We start from the raw sequence: 23,145 nt of genomic DNA, 5'->3' as shown, positions 1-23,145 counted from the left end.
TGATACTGATGACTAAGCTACCCCGGTTTCCATCCGCGGCTGGACTCTCCAAGCTGTTTATCGTCTTTTACTGGATTGGCGAAAAAGACCCAATTCCTCATATCATGTCTTCTACTCCTCATATTGGGCCATGGAGAACCCCAGCCGAGGGTCATCTCACCCCAGACGACAATGGAGATCTTAAAACCGACTACTCGCGCTGGCGATTGGTCGATGAGGAAGGCCGCCAAACATGGCGGTATCTCGAATCTGATGTCGAAAACCAAGAGTGGCCGCAGACCATAGCTGATAAATATCACTTGGGAATACCAACAGTATCTAGCCCTCACTCAATTAACAAAAATTCCAAAATTTTCATCCAATTCTAACGGCGCATTATAGGGTCTTCCAGAGCTGCCAGAAGCTAAGACGCCATTGGAAGCCGCCGAGAATGGACTTTCATTCTTCTCGCATCTGCAACTGGAGCCCGGAAACTGGGCCTGCGAATATGGTGGCCCTATGTTCTTGCTGCCGGGTATTTTGATCACTTACTATGTGACCAATACCCCTATCCCCCCTGAGTATGCAACGGAGATCAAGCGTTATCTGTTTGCGCGTCAGCACCCAGAGGACGGTGGATGGGGTCTGCACATCGAAGGCCACAGTTCAGTCTTCGGTACTTGTATGAACTATGTGGCACTGCGCTTGATCGGTGTCAGCGAAGAGGACCCGCGCATGATCAAAGCTCGGGGTCTTCTCCATAAGTTCGGAGGTGCCATCTACGGTCCTCATTGGGCTAAGTTCTGGCTCAGCATTCTGGGGGTGATGGAGTGGGAGGGTGTCAACCCAGTTCCCCCTGAGATTTGGTTGGTTCACGCATTGCAACAGGTACAATCTCTCTTTTATTGACCAAATACTTAGGCTTCTTCCCGACTGGGTTCCCTTTGCGCCTTGGCGGTGGTGGATTCACATGCGTCAGGTGTTCCTCCCAATGTCTTGGCTGTGGTCTAAGCAATGGTCCCACCCTCTAGACGACTTGACACGACAGATTCGCGAAGAGCTATACACCCAGCCGTACAGCTCTGTTGATTTTGTTGCGCATCGCAATTCGATTCACGAGGTAGACAATTACTACCCCAAGACATGGCTGTTGAATACAGCCAATGAACTGTTGGTTCGGGTCTGGAACCCTTACCTTCGCCTCCCTAGTATTGTCAAGCGAGCTGAGGAATGGACCTGGGAATTGATTCGCATGGAAGACGAAAATACCAAATATGCGGGGCTGGGACCCGTCAACAACCCAATGAACATGGTAGCTTGCTTTGTCCACGACGGCCCTGACAGTTACTCTGTCCGCCAACACAGGGAGCGGTTGAATGACTATATGTGGGTAAAGGGTGAGGGCATGCTTGCAAATGGCACCAATGGTGTGCAAGTTTGGGACACGGCATTCATCACCCAGGCAATCGTCGTCGCTGGTTTCGCCGACGAGCCCAAATGGCGTCCGATGCTGACAAAAGCTCTCGAGTTCCTCGACGACCATCAATTGCGAGAGAACGTGCCAGACCAAGAAAAATGCTACCGCCAACACCGTAAGGGCGCTTGGCCATTCAGCACCAAGGACCAAGGCTACACAGTCAGTGATTGCACCGCCGAGGGTCTCCGATCAACACTTCAGCTACAGGAGATGCACGGCTTCCCTAAGTTGATCTCCGAACAACGTTTGAAGGACGCTGTCGATTGTCTTTTGCTCATGCAAAACCCAAGCGGCGGCTTCTCCGAGTACGAAATTACCCGTGCCTCACCCAAGGTCGAGTGGCTCAATGCCGCAGAGGTCTTCGGCGGAATCATGATCAGCTACGACCACCCCGAGTGCACAACGGCATCTGTTACAGCTCTGTCACTCTTCAGCAAGTTCTACCCCAAATATCGCGCCGACGAAATCCGCGCCGCGAAGCAGAAAGCTGTCGGCCACATCAAGCACGTACAGCGCGACGACGGTAGCTGGTATGGCTCCTGGGGAATCTGCTTCACCTACGCAGCCTTGTTCGCGCTCGAAAGTCTGGCCAGCGTCGGCGAGACATACGAAACGAGCGCCGACTCTCGTCGGGGCTGTGACTTCCTGATCGAGAAGCAGCAGGCCGATGGTGGCTGGGGCGAGTCCTATCTGAGCAGCGCAACCCATCAGTATGTTCAGCACGAGAAGTCCCAGGTCTGTCAGACTGCTTGGTCTCTTCTTGGGCTTATGGAGGCGGGCTACCCGCACAAGGAACCCTTGGAAAGGGGCATTAAGCTCTTGATGTCTCGTCAGCAGCGCAATGGCGAGTGGCTGCAGGAGGCGATTGAGGGGGTTTTCAACCAATCTTGGTGAGTTTGGACTGTCCTGGTCCTCTTTTGGTTATGATTTACTGACCCTCATTCTAGCATGATCTCATATCCCAACTACAAGTTCTACTGGCCTATCCGTGCATTGGGCTTGTATAGTAAGAAGTTCGGCAATGCGGAGCTCGTGTAAAACATTTCAAGGGAAAATAATATTCCACACCTATCTACTTAATCAATAATAATGGGGATTATCAAATATTGAATCATAGAGCAATCGATGCTTTAGTCGTAGTGTGTTGTGTGTGTCTCATTTCTTCCTTTCTTCCTTTCTTCCTTTCTCCATCGCTCCTTCCCTTTCCCCTCACCTTCCCCTCACAACACTGTCGCACGTGACCTCCCACCCAAAATGAGTGATCGACAGGAGCTTGGGCCACTGCGGCTCATCTATCCCTCCGTGTTGGACGACTGCAAATACTGTTCTTTGCTTACATTTCGTCCGCTGGATCCTGATACCATCGCCATGAATGCTGCAACACAGGGTGACAGGGCCTCGGCCCAATCCAACTACCGCCTCGCTATCGCACACTACACCCACGCCCTGAGTGAGCTACCCCGCGCTCCGGCATACTACATTGCGCGATCGACTGCCTATTCGCGCCTCAAGCCCGCAGATGGCGGACCCGACTACCAGTCCGCACTCAACGATGCCGAAATTGCTCTCCAGCTCGCCAAAGAGCGGGGAAACCGTGAGCTGATTCTCTCCGCCCAGATGCGCCGTGCCGTGTCGCTGTACCAGCTTGAACGATATGGAGATGCAGGATTTGTGTTTGAAATCATCGCGAAGAAGACTAAGAGTGAGAAAGTCCCAGAGAATAAATCGGAACAGGTGCAGGCTGCCATGGGAGGACCGGGATCCGGATGGGGAGGCCCCCGAAACAATTACAGCGCGCAAATGCCGATTTGGACCGCCAAACTTCAACGCAAGCTAGCAGAACTGCCCAAGGATGACCCGAAGTGCACTGTCTCTATTGCCGAGTTCCCGCCTTCCACCCACGTTCCGACTGAAGAAGAGGTGATGGATCAGTGGGATGCTCTCAAGGCTGGCAATAACGTGGGAGTGGCTGGAGCCTCGCAGCAGACTGAGCCTCGGCCCTCGGGGCCTCAGCTCTCAGAGGGATCGACTCTTTCCCCGGCGGAGATTGCTTTGGCTTCTCACATTCAAAACTCAAACATCAGTGCTACGGCTACCTCTATTGCCCCGGATAAGATTCGCCATGAGTGGTATCAGTCACAGGACTCTGTGGTTGTGACTCTTTATGTCAAGGGGATCCCAAGTGAGAGTGTCGCAGTCGATCTGAAAGAAGATTCGGTGAGTTTTCTTCTGCTCAGCCATTATTGAATTGAAAACTAATTCTGCAAAAGGTCTCGATACAATTCCCCCTCCCATCTGGCGCTGAATACGACTTTACCCTCGACCCGCTCTATGCAGCTATCAACCCCGCCGAGTCCAAGGTCTCAGTCAAGGGCACCAAGATTGAACTCACTCTGCGAAAGAAGACCGGCCAAAAATGGGGTGCCCTCGAAGGCTCAGCCACCAATACCACTGAGATCACCGACCGTCCAGCCGCACAAAACGCGCCAGCTACCTCGGGCCCTTCGTATCCCACCTCGTCGCGCCACGGCACTAAGGATTGGGACAAAGTCGCATCGTCGCTCACAGAGAAGAAGCCAAAGGACAAGTCGGGGGATGATGGCAACGCAGCCGATGCATCGGATGACGAAGGTGGTGATGCCGTCGACGGATTCTTCAAGAAGCTGTATGCCGGCGCCGACCCAGAGACTCGCCGAGCTATGATCAAAAGCTACACCGAAAGCCAGGGAACGTCGCTGAGCACGAACTGGTCCGAGGTCGCGAAGGGGAAGGTAGAGCCTCACCCTGAATGATTTTTCCACTTGCTATTTTCTCTCTTCTCATTGCTAAGCCGCATGTAGCGAGGTGTTTTCAAGGTATTGCAACTTTTAGTTGTCAAATATGTCTCAATTTACGGATTCTTCTCAAGTTGTCTTCTTAGTCTTAGTTATGAAAAGCAAGTAGTTCAATTCGTAGACTTCAATCACTTGGATATAAACCCCCCTTCCAAACACCGACCAATAGATATTTCCAAAACCCAACACAATCCTCACCCAAACCTTCTCCCACACACTATCGACACACCACAGTCGTCCCATCCCCAGAAATCGGGATGGGAGACCCACCACCATCCTGCCGACGCATAGTAGCCACGACTGTACCACCCACCAACTTCAGACAAAACCTCGCACCTTCTTCACTCGGCCGATTCATGAAAGATTCCCCGTTGTACACCTGTTCGAAAACCCGAGCAGGCCGGATTCTCTCCATAACCTTCCCGATACCCCGTCCCTTGACGGCGTTTTCCTGCTCGTACACAATCCACACATTCACAGGCTTGTTTCCGAAGATCGTTTTGTTCCCATTGTAGAGTGCACACAACCTCTCTGCAGCAGGGATCTCCCTAAACCCATCCGAGGAAGTATTTGAGAGTAGAAAGCCTTCCTCGTTGACAATTGCCGTGACTGAGCATGTGCCGAGTTTGTCTGCCTCGACGCCGTCAAAATCGGTCCATTTGCCCATTCGGGTCGTATCAGCGTGCACTATCTGTGGGTGCTGCATCATGGTGGGTATGGAGATTGGTTGTTTGGGTAAGAGAGTAGATGGTTTTTCTCAGTTGATGAGTTGTTTGTGTAACTGTAGGTGGGCTTTTGCTGACGCTTGCTTTGTGTCTTGATTTGTTATCTGGATGATTCTCTTTTCTCCCCATGGTGCGATCGAATTAGAGTATATATATACACATTTCTATCCTCGCTTCTAAAGACTTCTGAGGATGTTGGGCTGGAATCAAGGCTGCAAAGAATGAAACCCAACTCGACAGCAAATTTCCATATAGATAGATTGTTGGCTAGGAAGCTTCCACGGATCTTATAGACCGGGTATCGTGATATGGGATCATCGAAGACAGTAAGATGAAAACTTGGGGTTGCAAGGTTACAAGTCAGCTTAGGGCTGCAAGCAAGTAGCACTCAAAGCTTAAATGATAGGCTGTGGGCGCTTAGGGCTTGGTCTTAGTCTAACTTCCATTCGCTCTCCGTGAAACTTATATTGGCGCCGGCCCCCCTTTACACTGCACAACAGTCTTGGTCTTTCACTGATCCCTGTCCTGCAAGCCATACTTCTGCACTAGTAAGGTTTTGCTAGTCTGGTAATATCGAAACACTTGCATCTCAACAGGGATGGTTGGTTCAGGGGTAAAGTTACGTCTCCGCTAGCCTTGAGCTAATATAACCCCCTCAGGCACAAATCGACGCTAAGAGCACAAGACCGTACAACATCATAGGAAGTGTTTCATGCCCAAGGGTCTGACCTTTTTACCCGTATGATCCATAGTTCATGGCCCCCAACGACCTAAATCGAGCTTCTGCAATCTCTTATTTATGGAAAACATCTTCTTCTCGTCTAGTGAGCTCAACAAATCAAACTTGACCGCTAGTCTAGACTCATTATACCAGAGGCGAATGCATGACTCGGTTGGTTCGGATTCCGTCGGCTCTTCGGGGCTCGTGGGATCCTTGAAGAACGGTGTTATGGTTTCGTCAAAGCCGATCAACCAATAGTATTTTGCCGACAACTCTATCAATGCGATGTTATCGGCCACTTCTAGGATCATCGGGACTTGCTAGCACCGCTAAGCCTCAGTCGCTGCCATATATCCCTGTACAAGTGGCAGCGTGTCCAGCGAAGCATCATAAGCCGATCTGGCTGGCCTTGCAGCTTTTCCACAAGGTCTCCGGTCCAATTTTTGAGGAATGCATGTATATGCTTGTATTACGATGGACATCTAACGATTGGGTATCAGATCAGAATCGCATCGTTGGCAGCCAGGTCATCAACAACGCATAGGGGAGTAGTAGAAGGTTATCATGGGAAAGTAGTTCTACACATTTGAAGCCATTTCTATCTATACTCTGGCTACAACGCCAATAAGAGGGGGAAATATCTTAAAAAAAGACTACTAAAAAGCCGTCACAAGGCCACAAGTGTGGCCAACTGTGTCATATGTAGACAAAAGAACCAATAAGCTGAGCCCTTTTCCCTTTGCTCTAGGATTTCACCTTGCATGGGTTGTCTGCAAAAGAAGGCTAGACCAGAAAAGACAGGAGTCGGAGTTCTGCAATATTGTATTCAAACATTGGTATATGTGCAATAAATCACATCTAACTTTTGTATATCTACTCTTCCTCTTCCTCTTCCTCCTCATCACCTTTGTCATCGCGGTACAGGAAGAATTGCGTAAAGATCGCCATATCCAGCAGCAGCGTGCCAGCACTGCCGACCAACCACGACAAGTTCACCAATACATACCGGCCATACAGCGCAGCCGCCTCACCAGGACGACAATGCGCACGGTGACGGTGCCCCATGATCTCCTCGGAAGACCCACCACGGCAAATAGGCGAGTATGCCAGAATAGACAGCACGTAAGTCAAGTTGCCAATGCAAGCAAAGAGGAAGAACAGCAGGGAAACACCATCCGTTGATTTGCGGCGGTAGTTCAGGAGAAGCTGGGGCAGACGTGATCCAAGATACAAGGCTGCACAGAAATAGCCAAATACCTGACCCAGAACATCCATAGCGAGAGGTTCCGAGTCCGGTGATGGTGACTTTGCAGCTGGGCTGACGAACCAGCCCATCACACCTGCAGCACAGACTAGAGCGACAGCGGTGAGGTTGAAAAGGACGGATTGGAGGGCGGATATGCGGCGACGGCGGACGCGTTGAGCACGGCGCCGCGCGGAATCAGATGTCGGTTCGACGAAGGGCGTTGCAGGTGATAGATGGGTGGCGTCTACTGATGAGTGGAACATATCATGGTAAGAGGTTGCCGAGTGCCGTCTTTCTTCGGAGAGTGGGCGTGCACGGTCTTCAGGTTGCTGTCCAGTTACGTTTATGGTTGGGTCTTCAATTTGGACATGGGCGTTGGGCTTCGGGATGAGGGCTGATCTCTCCGTTGGTGCGGGTTGATTCTCGGCGCCATTCCGCTCTGCGTTGTCGGCTGCAAAAAGGTCCGGTGTGGCCGAGGGAGATAGCTCCTCCTTGAAGTTGAACCCCCGGTAGTAGAAGCACTGCCCCAGCAGAACAATATCTGCTAAAGTGTAGTACACCGCAAGGATGATCATGGTAGGAAGCACGCCTTGTAGGACGGCACCTAAGATGTTGAACACATCACCAGCCAGCCAGATGATCAGGAAGATGAGAGAGAGGCCATCTGCAGAGCCACGTCGGAAGTTCTCGATGATTTGAGGGGAGAAAACGACAACCCAGCAGGCAATAGAAATGGATCTAGATTGGTCAGTATTAGATTAAGAAAAACAAAACATGCAGAGATCGTCGGCCCAAGTAGATCTAGATCCGATGTCGCACATGCGTGCATTAAACGAACATGACAGCTAACAAAAAGACACATGAAACGAAAAAAAGAGATTTTCAGCTTGTTGAACTTACCCGCAAATGCCGCTGAGGGCCTCGATGTTAAAATTAGCCGCCTGCGAAGGGAACATCCTGCAGGCGAACTGTGCGATACAGAGTCAAGTATTCTCAATAGAGGGTTGGGAAGTGAAACGATGTAAAAATAGAATACCAATATAAACAGATATAGTAGCTGGGAGACCCAGCTCTGTGCAAGTGGAAAATAAGGCAATTGGAGGTGCGCGAAAAGAATTGGAGAAATCCACAGATGAAAGATGGGAGCCATGGATGACGTCGTGTGGTCACGTGTACTGGAAGTATAAGAACCTTGTATAGGCCATTTCAAGGGATTTCAGGTGCGGATTTCTTTCATTTCTTTCATTTCCTTTCATTTCAAGAAATATTAAACTACGGAAATAATATGGCATTGCCTCAATCACGGGCTACCAAAATTCAGAGAGCTCCCTTCATAAGTAGCTCCAACTTGTCCTGGGCATCACAAAAGATATTTATAGCCTTGATCTCTGTCAGCGAAGCTTAAAGGCCGATGAATGTATGCACTTACTTCAGTCAACTTGATCTGACTAGCACCACCCTGGTCCCGGGTAAATGTGATCTGGTAATTTCCAGGATCGTTGATGAAAGAGACATCTCGTGCCGGGATTGGAAGTGTCGCCTCTATATCAAATAGCGACTTGATATTCACATAAGGCTGAGTCAATTGTGTCAACAGAATCGGCGAAATAGTCAGGTGGTCCACCCCAGCAAGCAAGAAGATCTCCTCAACTGAAGTCAAGCTAGCAGGGAGGACTTTGGTGCGCGAATTGATGGACTTGTAATATTTCTGAATGGCAGCGCAAAGCGGGAGCAATTTCGCTTTATCCACGAAACTAAAATGGGAAAAGTGTTAAGTAGGATTTTGAGTGTTAGACGGGATTTCAAAAAAGAGTTCGGTGCTTACCCTGCTTGCACATGCACTTTCAATTCGTTCACATAGGGTGCGATATATGAACAGCCTACCTCAGCTGCGAGTACAGCTTGAGTCATGCTGAACAGAGTGGTTGCTAAAGTATGCACACCAGCTAGTTCAAGGGTGCGACACGCCATCATTCCTTCCCATGTACTCGGAATCTTGATGCAAATGCGAGTGGCGTCGAAGCCGGGCTGGACATGCTGGAACAATTGCACGATTCCTATGAACAATGTGATCAGCATGAGGTTCAACTGATCAAGAAAAGTACCAAGGAGGAGGGTTAAACTTACGGAGTGCATTGACGACAATCTTCTCCGACGAGTACGAATAGTAAGGATTAACCTGTACATGGACACGTCCACGAATGTGTTTCGCCATTCCTACAGCTAATCTAACCATCTATCAAACCGATGTTAGTCGACTTCTTCTTCAAGCCCATCAATGCTATAATCAAAACAACAACTCACCGCAATCTCGACAGCCAATTCTTCAACCTCCATGGACCACTTCGGATGTAGCATCGCCGCATCTGACAGCGATAACACAAGGATTCTAGACCGCTCTGGCTTAGAAAGCTCGCCAAGTGCAATAGCCTGCAAAGTCAGTTTCATGACCGAATTATGTAGAATGTTCATATGCTTACTTGGTTGGAAGTACAGTCCTGGAATGGGCCCAGGGTTTTGGCGACTAAAACGTAGTCAGTTATTTGAGATTGATAATAATCTCTACGATGTAGAAGGGTCAGTTGGCGTACCTTCGTCGTCCAGCGTATCACAGTCGATCTGCGTGCGCAAACGCATATAGTCAAGACCTGTCTGTACTGCCATCTTGAGCGTAGAGTAGGTGGTAAATTTGAGATTCGTGAGCTAGCAAACGAGCATAGGTAGGATCTGATAGAGAGAAGAGAAGAGCAAAGAGGGGAATGAGCATCCCGCTTTCTCCAACCCCATAAAGCCTTTAATTGGGGGCTTCCGGGGTACTATACTCCGCAGGTGGCACGGATTTGTCGGCCCGAGTGACTTGATAGTGGGCCGTATTGATGAATCATATGCATTAAATATGAACTCTGCATCTATTACTGCATGTATATTGTGGTGCAACATGGGATGGGCTATAAAGTATGACGGAAGTATGAGATACGAGTGTATGAAACTTACAGCGTGCCATAACAACTAACTAGTAGAAATATAGCAAATCAAGAGGAGTAAAAGGTAAAGAATCCCAATCAGGCAATATTCGCATTGTATAGCATAAGAAGTTAAGGATATATGCCGACAGAAACGCCTCGCGATGCAAAGTGGAAACCCACCCGTAAAAATACCCGATACCTATCAAGCTAGATATTTCAAAATCAAATGCTCTCTTTTGTTTTTGGCCTCTATTTGGCCTGAGTAGCCAACCACGCCTCATGTGCCTTCTTCTGGCGCTCCCAGTCTTTGCGGAGCTTCTTCGCCCGGCTCTTGGTGATCTCCTCGCCCGCAGTGTCGCGGGTAGGCATGCCTTCATCGTCCCAGGCGCTGTACTCGTTGGTGCGGAACATCTCCAGGTGGCTTAGCTTGCCCTTCTCAGCCTTCTTGAGAGCTTCTTGCTCCTTCTTCAGCTTCTCGGCCTGCTTTTGGAGAGCCCGGATTTCCTTCTCTTCCCGCGCCTTGAGCATCTCTTGGGTGACTGGCCGGACCAGGGCAGGTTGGTTCTCCCGATCCTCGAGAGCGATACCGACATCAAAGAGGTCAATGTCTCGCACCCGGTCGCACAGAGACAGAATATCCTTGCCAATAGTATCGGATGACTCCAAAGACACCACCTTGGCACGGAAGTTGGAGAAAAGCTCAGCGTATGGCTTGGCAGACTCGGAAGCCTCTTGGGGTGCCGATGCTTTGGCAACTGCCGCCTCGATATCCTTGGCGGAGATTCCGGCCTTGGACCGCGCGGCTTCACGGAGAGTGTCACGCATAGCCGACAGAGGGTACAAGTAGGGCTTGGCCTCCTCGGGTATTTCAATACCAGACCAGCCAATTTCAGTGCTATCAGCCGAGGCGGTGCCGTTAAGACCGAAAATGTTCACCATGTAGGTAACCCATTGGGCTGCAGCATGAACGTCCTTAGAGGGCACGGTGGCCTTGTCAACAATGTTGAACTTGGAGATAAGTTCTGAGATCGATGCCATGGCAGCAGCAGTGTTGAAAGAATCGCAGAGCTGGTCGTCGACTGCCTTCTTAGCGGCTTCCAGGTCAGTAGCAAAGGTGGTGTCGGTGCCTGACGACTGGAGAGCCGCAGGATCCTTCACCTTGAGGAAAAAGTTGTTCACCTTCTCCTCCCATGAGCTGCCAGTGTTTACCAGATCCTCTGTGATCTCAACGCCGTCCTTCCAGCTACCCAGGAGGAAAACAATGCGCAGACTTCTCGGCGTCCAGTCTTTGCGATCAAGCGCCTCTCGGATGGTAGTGAAGTTCTTCAGCGACTTGGACATCTTGGATCCTTGAATGGACAGATGGCCCATGTGAAGGAAGTAGTTAACCCATTGGTCATGGCCGTGGTCACCGTGCCAGTATGCTTCACTCTGGGCTAGCTCATTGTCGTGGTGCGGGAAGGCAAGATCAATACCACCAGAGTGAATATCCATCTGGTTGCCCAGCCGAGCTGATGCCATGGCTGAGCATTCGATGTGCCAACCAGGACGGCCCTTGCCCCAGGTACTGGACCAGGCGGGCTCGCCTGGCTTGGACGACTTCCAGAGAGCGAAATCGGAAGCACCACGCTTCTCTGTCGTTTTGCTAGCCAAAGAGCCTTCGCCCTCTGCAGCCAATTTGTTGTCTGATCGACTCCATGGCTCAAGTCGAGCGTACGGGTGGCCCGCAGCTTCGAAGGCATTGATATCAAAGTACACCGATCCATCCTTTGTAGCATATCCGAATTTGTTCTTAACAATGCGATCCACGAATGCGGCAATATCATCACCATATTCTGTCACACGAGTCAATTCAGTGGGATCAAGAACGTTCAGGTCGCGCATGTCCTTGATGAACCGGTCCTCATATCTCTTAGTCAACTTGGTGAAGATACTGTGATCGTTCGCATCAACCAATGCGCCCTTCAGGGCATCGAGGTAAGGCAAAATGAGATCCTGCGCACTCGAATAGAACGACTCAGCAAAGAGAGCAGGGTCGGCGCTCGAGCCATCACGGGATTCTGCCTGCGCGATGACTTTTGCGGCGGAGGCAGCCGTCTTGATATGCATCTTAACCTTAGCCTCATCATCACCTGCCTTCTCGTTTCCTGGCAAAGCTCCACCGTTTAAGATAGTCGCATAGATTTTTTCAACCTCATCCTGGTACCGCGACGGAGGGAGTTCGGAGTCGAGCAAGGGAAGATTCTTCTTTAAGTAGGCAACAAAGGCACATTTGACGGTATCTAGGACCTCCGAGGTAATCGTAGGGTTGACGGCGACGAATTCGTTAAACAGGTGTTGTTGTCTAGCGCGGAGGATGATCTATGGGGTTGGTGAGTCACTGCGCGTGAGGTTGTATCTATATACACAACTATAAGTCATACCTTGTCGTCCACGTCTGTAATGTTCATAACGAAGTTGACATCAAACTTGAAGTAGTCGCGCATAATTCGCCGAATAATATCGGTGCTAACGTAGTTTCGGGCATGTCCAAGATGCGCATCGTCGTAAACAGTCGGTCCGCACGCGTACCACACAACTTTCTTACCCGCGGGGTCGATCGGGACGAAGGGCGTCTTAGACTTGGTCAAAGAGTTCCACACCTTCAATGGAGGCAGCTGCACGTCCGGGCTAGAGGCCGGTTGCCGCCATGGCGGCTGTTGGCGAGAAGACATGAACCTGAAAGATGTGACCGACAATAAAAACCGCTGTTTGGACGGTGTAAAGAAAGGAAAGGGAAGGAGGGAGGGTCGGGGGGAGAGCATAAAGAGAGAAACAAACGCAATGGAGGGGGAGGGGCTCTTGTCAGGACCAGATCGACTCATCCATCAACTGCGGACTCGCTGTGATTGGCGGTAACTGGGGATGGGAGGACCGAGCCCTGAGCCCTAATTCGTGGCCCGATCAGGCAATGAGCATGATAGCCTTTTTTCTTTGCGGAGAGGCGACGACTTCCAGCCTCAAGTTAAGGATTGTCAATACTCATTATCCTGATTGATATCGCTCACCATGACGTCCCCATTTCTCACCCGGAGCGCTGTAGCCGACACAGATAACCTCGCCCTTTTGCAGCTGCGTCGCGACCAGATCATTCCGACGATCCTGCGCGACCATGACGATGAGAACCAAGGCTATTGGGAAGGAAAGGTCACCAATACCCGCTTCGGCTCATTCCCACACAGCACTCTGATTGGGAAAGCCTGGGGCGCGCAGGTTGTCGCTTCAATAGTCGACACGGGCTCGCGCGGTCGCAACAAATCCGCTAAGCGCAAAGCCGAGGAGCTCGATGCGGAGGCAACAACAACTGGTGGAGAGGAAGAGAAGAAGAAGCCATCATTTAGAGCACCCGTCTCTGCGGAGAGCGGATTCCTACACATCCTCGCCCCGACCCCCGAAGCCTGGACCATATCTCTTCCACACCGCACGCAGGTCGTCTACACCCCAGACTACAGCTACATCCTCCACCGACTCCGTGCACGGCCGGGCTGTACAGTCATTGAAGCTGGAGCCGGCAGCGGCTCGTTCACACACGCCTCCGCTCGCGCCGTTTTCAATGGGTATCCCGGGACAGAAGATGCGACAAAGCGGCAACGACTAGGAAAGGTATGCAGTTTCGAATTCCACGAACTGCGCGCGGCCAAAGTGCAGCAAGAACTCAGAGACCACGGTCTTGCTGGGATAGTGGAGGCTACGCATCGCGATGTCTACGAGGACGGCTTTCTGCTAGGCGACCCCAAAACTGGCAAATCGCCGAAAGCCAGTGCCATCTTCCTGGATCTTCCTGCTCCCTGGCTCGCGCTGAAACATCTCGTCCGCAATCCGCCCCCTGGACAGGAATCCGCTCTCGACCCTGAGTCGCCCGCTTATCTCTGCACATTCTCTCCCTGCCTCGAGCAGGCAGAGCGTACAATCCGCACTATGCGCAAGCTATCATGGCTCAATATTTCAATGGTTGAAGTCGCGCAGCGTCGTCTCGATGTTAAGCGGGATCGTATCGGGCTGGATACCGAGGGCGTGCGCGGAGCTACAATGTATCCCAAGACCGTCGAGGAGGCAGTCGCAAAGCTTCGCAGTGATGAACAACGTGCCAAGCTCATCCGTGAGAACCGATTGACCAAAGACCAGCCAGATTATCAGCCAATTGCGAAGGAGACACCATTCTATAAAGAGAAGACCGAGGTCCCCGAATATGCTCAGGGTCGTTTGACGCATCGGTCAGAGCCGGACCTCCGAACTCACACGTCATATCTAGTCTTTGCCATCCTGCCTCGGGCTTGGTCTGAAGAAGATGAACAGAAATGCCGGGATCAATGGCCATCCGCCAAGGTCGTTAAGCCCGATACTGAGCTGAAGACAAGCAAGAAGCAAATGAAGAGAGAGGCTGCGATGGAACGGATAAGGCTTCGTGAGGAACAGAAGAAATTGGACGAAAAGCCACAGTCAGAATCGGGAGATAAGGTTGAGGAAGAAAAGGTCGAAGGAGAGAGCACCGAGGCACGAGGATGAATAGATACCAGTGATTTGTTTCGTTAGCATAAAATTTCCATAACTAGACTGAGGCGTTGTTGTCGTTGAAGGCACTTTACACCGCACATATCATTTCTCAAAGCTTGTGTAATTATTCGCATTGTACGCAATGCTGGAGCCAAGCTGATGGTAGTCAGGCCTTCCGATATCAAACCGGCATTTGCAAATCCTTGCAGAGGCATAACTGCATTAATGGGAATATGAACCGATCGATACTCAACTTACATGTTGACTTGAAGCTGTTCGCCTGAACATGCAGAGCGAGGAATGCGTACTACATGGATCAGAACCATAAAGAAGGTAACCGCTCATGTGGAATTCTCTATAGGACAAAGATGCTATCAAAGCCGCCTTCTAGATAGTGGAATCATGAAATGCAAGAAACGAAGTAATGACGATGGGTAGATGGTATCAACAGGGAAGATAGGACTGCTCAGAGGTTATTTTCAGCTCTGAACTTATCCCACGCTTCATTCAGGGTTCCGAACACAGACCCAGCAATCATGCGCTGTTCAGTGGTGGCAGTGGTAGAGATCTGTTGGGGAATGTTAGTTGACAATCATATGAAATGGAGCCAATCCCACATAAGAAGCAAGTAAACATACCTTATCAGGGTGCACCTTGGAAATGCCCTTCATATACTGAATCTTGACCTTATTCGGCAAAACCAGCTCCGACAAGCCAATCTTCTTCCACCCAGCCTCGGGCCACAGCACAGAATCCAGACTACCGAGCAGCGCACGCAGATTGTCTTGCTTCCCATTCCTCCAGGTAGCAATTCTTGCGTCGACGCTCTCGGAAAGAGCGAACTTCTCCTCGTCGGCGCGCTCAGCCGCCTCGTTGGCTTTCCGCAGACGGCTGACTGCTTCGAAGTCTGCACCAGATGCCGACGTAGCCGTGAGATCAGACATAGCCGAAGGCTTCTTAGGCGGGGGTGAAGGTCTTTTCCTAACAGGGGCTGCGGGCTTAGATTGAGGCTTGTTGATACCAGCCGCTTTCTCGCAACGGTTCCGGCCTTGGATACTCGTGCTGCCACCGTGGCCAGACTCTACAGCCAGCTTCCACGTCTGTGCGGCATCACCCCAGCGCTCGAGTTGCTCAAGGGCTTCGGCTTTGCGCATTAAAGCTTTCCCGAAGAAATCTTTCATGGGCTTGGGCGGTTCCCCGGTGCAGAGATCGATTGCCTCTGATTCGCCCTTAGACGGGCCAATAAATGTTAGGATAATGTCGGCATCATCAATGGCAGACTTGGGTTCACCGATCTTTAGGGCTGTCATGGCACGATTGCTGCGGATAATAATGGTGATAGGATGCTTGTCAGGGAGCATCCCAAGAGCCGTGGAGAAGCTCTGGTGAGCTTCTGCGTAGTCGCCTCTTTTGTATGAGTCTGCAGCCTTTCCGCGGTGCCGATGTATTGATTGAAGCGCCTCTTGAGATACAGGTGGGATAGACCGTGTTGGGGCTTTGGGGCGTACGGGGATGGAAGCTGAGCGCGTCGGAGGCGTGGCAGTCTGAGCTGGGGTAGGAGGCTTTGAACGACTAGCTGAAGGAGCGGGAGAATCGAAGAGATCGACGTTAGGCTCAGAAGGCGGCAGTGGCGCCTGAGGTCGCTTGCGTCGCGCTGGACTAACATATGCTTGCGCCTGCTGCTCTTCAGCCGCAAACCGTGAAAGTCGAGGTTTAGGATCTTGAGAGCTTGGTCGGGATGGACGCTGGAGGAAGTTGGGTTGCTGCCTTGGCTGGGCAGCACTAGGGGGCTGGCCTCTCGTGTCGGGGTGGTGGCTTTCACGAGAACGAGGAGGTTTTTGAGGCCGACCATCTCCAGACTCGAGAAGAAGCGCTTCGTTGGTGAAGTCCTGCTGCTCTCTTTGTGATTGAGCTGGCTGATCGCGGCGACCTGGACGCTGCGGCTGCAGAGGAGGTTCATCGTGTGGAGAGGATGCATCTCTCATCCAACGCGGTTGGCTGGGGTCATGCTCGGTGTTAAATTCATTTACAGCTTGTTGAAATTTCTTGCTGCCAGTCTTCCAAAGCGAACCGGCTGATTTCAGAAGGTTGTTACCAAATTGAGAGGCTAGCTGCGCAGGGTCTTTGTCCGCTGATGCTGGACTCCGTCTGTCCTGACGTGATCGAGATTCTGGCATTTCTTCTCTCATCCACGAAGGCCGGTCGCGGTTACGACTATCGCTCCCTTCGGCGCGATCGGCAGAATGAGTTGCACTGGGACGTCCTTCAGTCTTCTGCCGAGATTCGGCATGGGCCTGGGTAAGAAGCCAACCAACAGCAGCCTGTACGTCAGTCCCGGACTCTGTGGTATTTAAAGCCCGGCGAGATTTATCCGCGGGGAATCCCATATCCACTAGCTCCGCAATAGCCCGATCGACCTCGTTGGAAGGCATGGGAGATGCATCTTGGTCTCGTCCTCGATCTGAGGGTGTGGTAGATGTGGGAGGCGGCTCCTGGTGGGGGATATCTGATACCGGCTTCCCAAGCAAACCAAGGAAATCATCATCGTCGGCTTGTTGAGGCTGAGGAGCAGGAGCGGATTTGGGCTTCAACTGATTGAGGCCGAATGGGTCATCGTCATCAAAGGCGTCCATACCCCCCGTATTGTCCTGCATGGAAATTCCCCCATTGGAAGGTTCAAGGCGGCTGTTCATTTCGATTTGAGGCGACGATCTCGAGGAGACGGGGACTGGGAAATGGGTCGACGCGTCCACTGGCGCTGCAGCATCGAAGGCGGCCAGGATATCCTCATCGTCTGCGGGTGGTGGTGGTGGTGGTGCAGATCGAGACGCAGGTACAGATGCGGGGCTCCGCGTACGTCCTTCAAAGTTGTCCCAAAATTGGTTGTTCTGGCCTCCATATTGCGATTCGAATCGACTGCGGTTATCGGCTTCCTTCTTGGCCTTTTCCTCCTGCAAGCGCTTCTGCTGTTCCATGAGAGAAAGGTTCTTGTTTCCGGCGGAAGAGTTGAATGAGACCAGATTAGCGAAGCTATCTCCGGTGGAAGTGGCGGGCTTCGATGGCGAGCTTGAGCGGTTCGAGGTCGCAGATAACGGGGTAGACCTGCCGGAGCCACCATTTGATGGGATACTTGGGTACAAGTAGCCAGAGCTCATTGGTGGTGGCTTGCTTTGGGTTTTGGAGTCGGAGGACCAACTCAAACCGTTTAGGTCCTCCATGGTGAGCTGTCGCAAAGGATGGTGACGTCTGGGGGGTTCGAATGAGGATTAGGTCCCAGAAGAGGGATGAAGGTTTTCCATGATCTCACCAGCTCACAATATGAAAGAAGTCCGAAGTAATTTCAATGGCCGTTTGCTCTATCAAGCAGATGCAGAACACTTGCCCCCTACATGTGGGGGATCCAGACCGCATTGAGGCCGGCACGTGATGCTGTTGTTTCATCTCTCGCAGTTTCGAATAGCTTCATTTACTTCAATATTTTGGAGTGAGGAGGTATCAGCTCACTTATCTGGCTATTCAATTTTTTGAGATTGGGGTTGAGTGCACCTCAGAAATAGGGTGCCTTCAACATGAACTAAGCTAGTCCAAGGTGTATGCAATTACGTCGATGTGAGAGAAATGCCAACCAGAGACCTTATCCACTGTTTTTGCATTTTTACACTACGTTCTGATTTACCAATAACTCAATGATCACTCAAATCGCTCTCAATCCTAAAACAACCTGGGGGGTATTCACAGATGTCACCGCAGTTTGCTCCAGCCAAGTGGCCCCACAAACTCGGGAAATCCGATTAGTGGAAAAGACACAATTTGACAACACACATGCAACGGATGAGAGATATCTGAGTCCCCTCAATCACACCCTGTGTATCGTAGGCCGATATGCACGTACCGAGAAAGGAACTAAAAGCTTGCACTGTGGAGACCAACTCTCGGCTTCATCGGCAACGAGAACACACCTCTGTTGGCAAAGCTATGTCAGGTCAGTAAAGGCAGGGAAAGGGTTGCGAAAAGCAGGACTTGGTCAATAAAACCAGCACTTTAGGTTTCGATAGTGTAAGCTTTGGGGTCCTTTCTTAGTGCGCGTATATTAGCCTACCACATAACAGAGTACGGAGTACGGAGTACGAAGCACTCCGTTCAAGTCTATCACTTAGGGCTTTCGAAAAATATACCGATGGCCCCTCAATTCACCATACTCCTTTTATGGGCTAATTGTTGATAATCTAAGTGGCAAAAAAAGCTAAAGTCTCCGTTCAATAGCCGAGAAAGATCATCGTTGCCTGGCCCTAATCGGAAGAGACTTGACCTAAAATATTTAGGCATACACACCTTGTAGCGACTTCGGCCGAAACTAAATTGCCGTTCAATCATAATTTAACTACGGAGGATCAGGGGATCTCCCAGTCTAGACGAGGCGATGTCGTCTCCATCTCTACTTTTGGCCAATGAACATCATATCCCAATCGGGAACGTCATGGATGGGAAACACAATACTTAGCTCAGACTATATTGTAGAATTATTTTGTCTTGTCTGGAAACATCAAAAGGGGGTAGTGGGAGATAAATTGTCTTAAAGCTGCTCCGGACTCCGTACACAGTCCATACATAGTACTCCGTATTAGTGTCTTTTTTGGAAGCCTTAGAAAGGGGCGGCTCCATAATGCGCTAAACTAATGACGTGGGATCGGTTAAAGCTTAAAAATCACGAATTGAGAAAGCTTTATGCATTAGCGCCTGGGCTAACGAAGTTTGGCAAGTCAAAGACCACCGGATAAGTGCATCTATGCGAGATGGGAGAATCTATGAGTAGTGCAACTACAGCGGCAGTCTCCGTGCGTAGGTCTTTTGGGATCCTTGCGGACTTTTCCGCAAAGGATGAAGCATCAGAAGCGGCAGTACATATCTACATACGGAGTACGGAGTATATATGTACTACTTACGTATAACCCTGTATGCATATAATCCACGACTACTCGGTATACGAAGTATAGTTCACTTCCATAGTGATCCTCCCGAATTAGCTTTAGATGTCAAAGTGGATGGAACGGTACAAATAAATGATATCACATTGTAGCAACAAGTACCCCGTTGTGACTGTGAGCCGAAACAGTCTTTTGACTTTTTTTAGTGTGCATGTAACTAGTTAGAGATGGAACTCCCAAGCTGAGAATCAGCCAAACCCCTAGGTCCGCTCGACGAAGATTACTATCTTGAGTGAATCAGACAACGCCTTACATTCTTTGAAGCTGCAGACAACCAATTAGTTCCTAGTGCTTTTCCGATGGGATAGGGACCCCATGTCCCCTCATAGACTAACTAGCCCCTTGTAAATATCTGCAGTGTAGTACAGAGTACTCCATACTCCTCCGGAATTGGGCGCTAGGCAATCTCCACCGGGAAATCCTTCTGCCAGGCGACCTATGTTGTAGGCATTCCAAGCTTGCAGACTTGAACCTAACGATTACTCCGTAGTGTTATATCAAATCTAGGTCTTTAAATATCATGAGTGCGCCTCTAATTCGTATATATTCTAGTGCATAATATAAGGAGTCTATTATGTACAACCTTAGACTCAAATCATTATTAGTATTATTATTAATCCTTTTAGGAATCAAGAAATCCAATATACACTCTAATACCCTAAAGGATAACCCTTAGAACTAAAGGTTAGAATTCCTCAGGGCCTTATATAACTCCTAGTTACGCTTCTAGGTTACTACAACATAGGTTACCAACCATTCTATGTTTTATCTTAATATATGTAAGACGATATCCTTTCTATAGCAAGTGAATATCTACTGATGCTTAGGTTAGACATATCTGATCGATAAGGAGTTTTTATATCGAATAATGAATGCCAACCCAAAATCTGTACAAAACGTTGGGCCAGCTCTCGATATTCTCGTAGGCATTGAAAAGAGAAGAACAAGGATCACTTACTTGAGCTCCGACTATTTTTCTGATTTTCTTGCGTCCTCAAGATTTTCGAATGGTATGCCATGCTGGCAAGTGGTGTGTGTGGTTGTATTCCTCTAGTTCGAAAGATCTCAGCTAAGTAGTGTTGTTAAGAGGGATGAGTGGCTCACCTGCAGATCCTGAGGCTGAGTTTAACAAGGGATGCGGGAGTTCCTCTCGCTTGCATTTTCGATTTAGAGAACAGATATTTTGAATAGGAGATGGATGAAGGGGGTTCTACTCTACTCCGTACAATACTCAAATATCATGCCAATTCCAAAATAGGGAGGTACATACTCCACTCAGTATGTAGGCAACGGCCTTTCCAAGGAATGTTGCTTGGAAATATGACACAAAAATACATTGAAAAAGTGCTTTGGGAATACCCTAGATAGTGTACTGTAGGTATCAGAGATGCCGGTGGCAAAGCCAATCAGGCCACATCTTGTTATAGTTAGATTTATCAGTATTCCGTACTCCGGACGGAGTACGGACCTCGGGAGTACTTCGATAAAGGTCTCGTGGTCAGATGATATCTAATAACTTCCAAGGTTGTATCATTATTCATTAATAGACTCATTTTCTGGGTCAAACCCCGCATTGTCGTCATGGTCTCAATAATTAGTTCCTACGTACTCCGTACTATTGATATACTATCTACTCTGTGTAGTAGGGTTCAAAGAGTCCGGGGGCGATATTCAGTTCATATACAAAGTAATCCGTATACGGAGTAGTATTACAATGTACGGAGTATGTACTCCGTAATGAGAATTGCACCCTTCGAAAAACGGAAAGTCGGAACTCCACAACAGCGGAACCCTCGGGAAGACGAGCCGCACGGTAGCGAATGGAAATCAAATCGGTGGACCACATCGTGTCTTGCCCCTGACCTTCAGTGCTCGTATTTTTACTTCACACTACGCTTATTATTGCCACTTGATCTCTATGGATAGATACGATAAACTCCGTACAACTTATGATCTATTTTTCAGACGTCATTCTCAAGAAATGAAAAATGAAAAAAAAGAGGAAAAAAGGGGAAAGAAAAACAAAACAGAGTTAATTTGAAACGACCCAACAGAGTGGCCAGGCCCGTGCTTCCCGTTAGCTGGGTCCTTGCATTGTGGTTTAGTTGTAACCGGGGGGGGTTGGGCTTAAACGGTCCGGAGATGAGGCCTAATGAGAGTCAAAAAGAGTCGAAGGATTTTAACGTACACCGTACGGAGTACTCCGTACAACTACAGAGTATACGTCAGTATGATCCTTCGCACTGCACAGTCCATGTTACATGTATTATGCAGACTCCATTGCATAATGACAAATAAGGCTCGAGCCTGGAATTACCCGTCCTACCTAGGTACGGAGTAGGAGGTACCTAGGTATACGTCTAAACACATTATTCCCAAAAAGGAAGGGCCGATGATATGAAACCTTGGAGTCTGGACTTGAGAGACGGTGTTAGGGTTCATATTATGACATGTGAGAAGCGATATCTTCCTCTTCTAAATGATAGGCTGAGGAGGCAATACCCATTTTGATATCGAAATCAAATTAATTCTCCGGTTTTTATGCAGTATGAAAATCCCACAATTGTTCCTAGCTCTAAGACACAGGCATTAGTTACACCTTAATATTTGGAGACACTCCATAAAAAGTCTCATTCACATGCGCTTATTTAGCAGACACACACGAGAACTAACGCGAGCCGCGATGGCCAGCCATTCACACAAACTTTAAGAAGTCCCCGAAGTGGATTCGATATTCCGCATAGGGCAAGCCGTGTCTTTACTTTTTTTTTTCTCTTCAACGGTACGCTAGCCCGTGCATTTCCACATGTATTCGCTTTTCTTCTCCTAAAGCTATTATATCCCCTAATATGGCATGGTCTCATCGATATCCGAGCTAGCGATCTAAACACGTACCACCCGGTGGCCCCTCGGATGTAAAATTTACTTGATATTTGCATTCCTATTTATCCATTCCCCCAAGACATGATTGGTTGGCCCCTTACACAGTGGAATGATGGCCCCTTCTCTTTCTTTCCGACTGGTTCAACCCTCCGGGTCCATCCCCATACCTATTACGGCAATCGGGTCCAATTTACTGCCGGGAATGTGTAGTAGTACGGACTTGTCCTTGTCCGTCCACAAAGACTTTGTATGCTACACAGGACAATTATTATTGTTTATTGTATGGAGTACGGAGTATGGAATAAGGAATACAAATTACAATATAACTAGTAGTATGTACATTGATGCATGATGGACACTAGTAACTTTTAGGGGCAAATATGCATTGAACCTACTCGGCGTACCCGGTACTGCCATCCTACACATTCTGCATACTAAAGTACGAGTTGTGGATTGTACCTGGTACTTTCCCAGGCTTTCGCTCTTATTATTCTAGACTTCGCCTAACTAAGGACTTTGCCAGAGTCAATTCCCCCTAAATCGACTCCAATGTCTCCAAATTATTAATGCTCGGGCATCTAGCCCGTACTATGTTGTAAATGGTTAACAAGTTAAAGAGCTCCGGTCATCAAGCCCCATAAAAAAAAATATAATTACTATTATTCTTTTACCTATTTTTACTTAGTTTACCCTTAGAGCCTTTATTATGTTATGTTACTAAAGAAAAAAAATTAAGAAAAAGATCACATCCAGATGTCACTTCCCCCTCTTTGTGTACTCCTTATCTGAACTACCA

The 23,145-nt window shown here is 49.3% G+C and overlaps 7 protein-coding genes across 7 annotated transcripts; 3 read left to right on the top strand and 4 right to left on the bottom strand.

The window, feature by feature from the left end:
- Window positions 1-104: 104 nt before the first annotated feature.
- PEX2_044090 (terpene cyclase/mutase family protein) lies at window positions 105-2,494 on the top strand (the record flags this gene model as incomplete). Its single annotated transcript, XM_016741684.1, has 4 exons — window positions 105-314; window positions 382-845; window positions 901-2,346; window positions 2,404-2,494. The coding sequence occupies 4 exons, from the start codon at window positions 105-107 to the stop codon at window positions 2,492-2,494; spliced, it is 2,211 nt and encodes a 736-aa protein (XP_016603386.1).
- Window positions 2,495-2,710: 216 nt separating this feature from the next.
- On the top strand, window positions 2,711-4,248 carry PEX2_044080 (co-chaperone SGT1; the record flags this gene model as incomplete). Its single annotated transcript, XM_016741683.1, has 2 exons — window positions 2,711-3,673; window positions 3,727-4,248. 2 exons carry the CDS (start codon window positions 2,711-2,713, stop codon window positions 4,246-4,248), a joined length of 1,485 nt encoding a protein of 494 aa, XP_016603385.1.
- A 259-nt stretch (window positions 4,249-4,507) lies between these two features.
- Window positions 4,508-4,999, bottom strand: PEX2_044070 (uncharacterized protein; the record flags this gene model as incomplete). The annotated part of the gene is made up of 1 exon (XM_016741682.1): window positions 4,508-4,999. The coding sequence occupies one exon, from the start codon at window positions 4,997-4,999 to the stop codon at window positions 4,508-4,510; it is 492 nt and encodes a 163-aa protein (XP_016603384.1).
- Window positions 5,000-6,609: 1,610 nt separating this feature from the next.
- On the bottom strand, window positions 6,610-9,646 carry PEX2_044060 (Aldolase-type TIM barrel; the record flags this gene model as incomplete). The annotated part of the gene is made up of 8 exons (XM_016741681.1): window positions 6,610-7,720; window positions 7,883-7,950; window positions 8,412-8,736; window positions 8,808-9,039; window positions 9,110-9,218; window positions 9,287-9,412; window positions 9,463-9,506; window positions 9,574-9,646. 8 exons carry the CDS (start codon window positions 9,644-9,646, stop codon window positions 6,610-6,612), a joined length of 2,088 nt encoding a protein of 695 aa, XP_016603383.1.
- Window positions 9,647-10,197: 551 nt separating this feature from the next.
- PEX2_044050 (cysteine--tRNA ligase) lies at window positions 10,198-12,662 on the bottom strand (the record flags this gene model as incomplete). The annotated part of the gene is made up of 2 exons (XM_016741680.1): window positions 10,198-12,309; window positions 12,372-12,662. The coding sequence occupies 2 exons, from the start codon at window positions 12,660-12,662 to the stop codon at window positions 10,198-10,200; spliced, it is 2,403 nt and encodes an 800-aa protein (XP_016603382.1).
- A 334-nt stretch (window positions 12,663-12,996) lies between these two features.
- On the top strand, window positions 12,997-14,493 carry trm61 (tRNA 1-methyladenosine methyltransferase subunit GCD14; the record flags this gene model as incomplete). The annotated part of the gene is made up of 1 exon (XM_016741679.1): window positions 12,997-14,493. One exon carries the CDS (start codon window positions 12,997-12,999, stop codon window positions 14,491-14,493), a length of 1,497 nt encoding a protein of 498 aa, XP_016603381.1.
- Window positions 14,494-14,947: 454 nt separating this feature from the next.
- PEX2_044030 (UBA/TS-N domain protein) lies at window positions 14,948-17,699 on the bottom strand (the record flags this gene model as incomplete). Its single annotated transcript, XM_016741678.1, has 2 exons — window positions 14,948-15,049; window positions 15,120-17,699. The coding sequence occupies 2 exons, from the start codon at window positions 17,697-17,699 to the stop codon at window positions 14,948-14,950; spliced, it is 2,682 nt and encodes an 893-aa protein (XP_016603380.1).
- Window positions 17,700-23,145: the final 5,446 nt, after the last annotated feature.

Source organism: Penicillium expansum (genome assembly GCF_000769745.1).
Source record: "Penicillium expansum strain MD-8 chromosome Unknown contig145, whole genome shotgun sequence".
In the NCBI taxonomy this organism is placed as follows: domain Eukaryota; kingdom Fungi; phylum Ascomycota; class Eurotiomycetes; order Eurotiales; family Aspergillaceae; genus Penicillium; species Penicillium expansum.
Note: the sequence above shows the minus strand (reverse complement) of the source record. Positions and strands in the feature narration are given on the sequence as shown.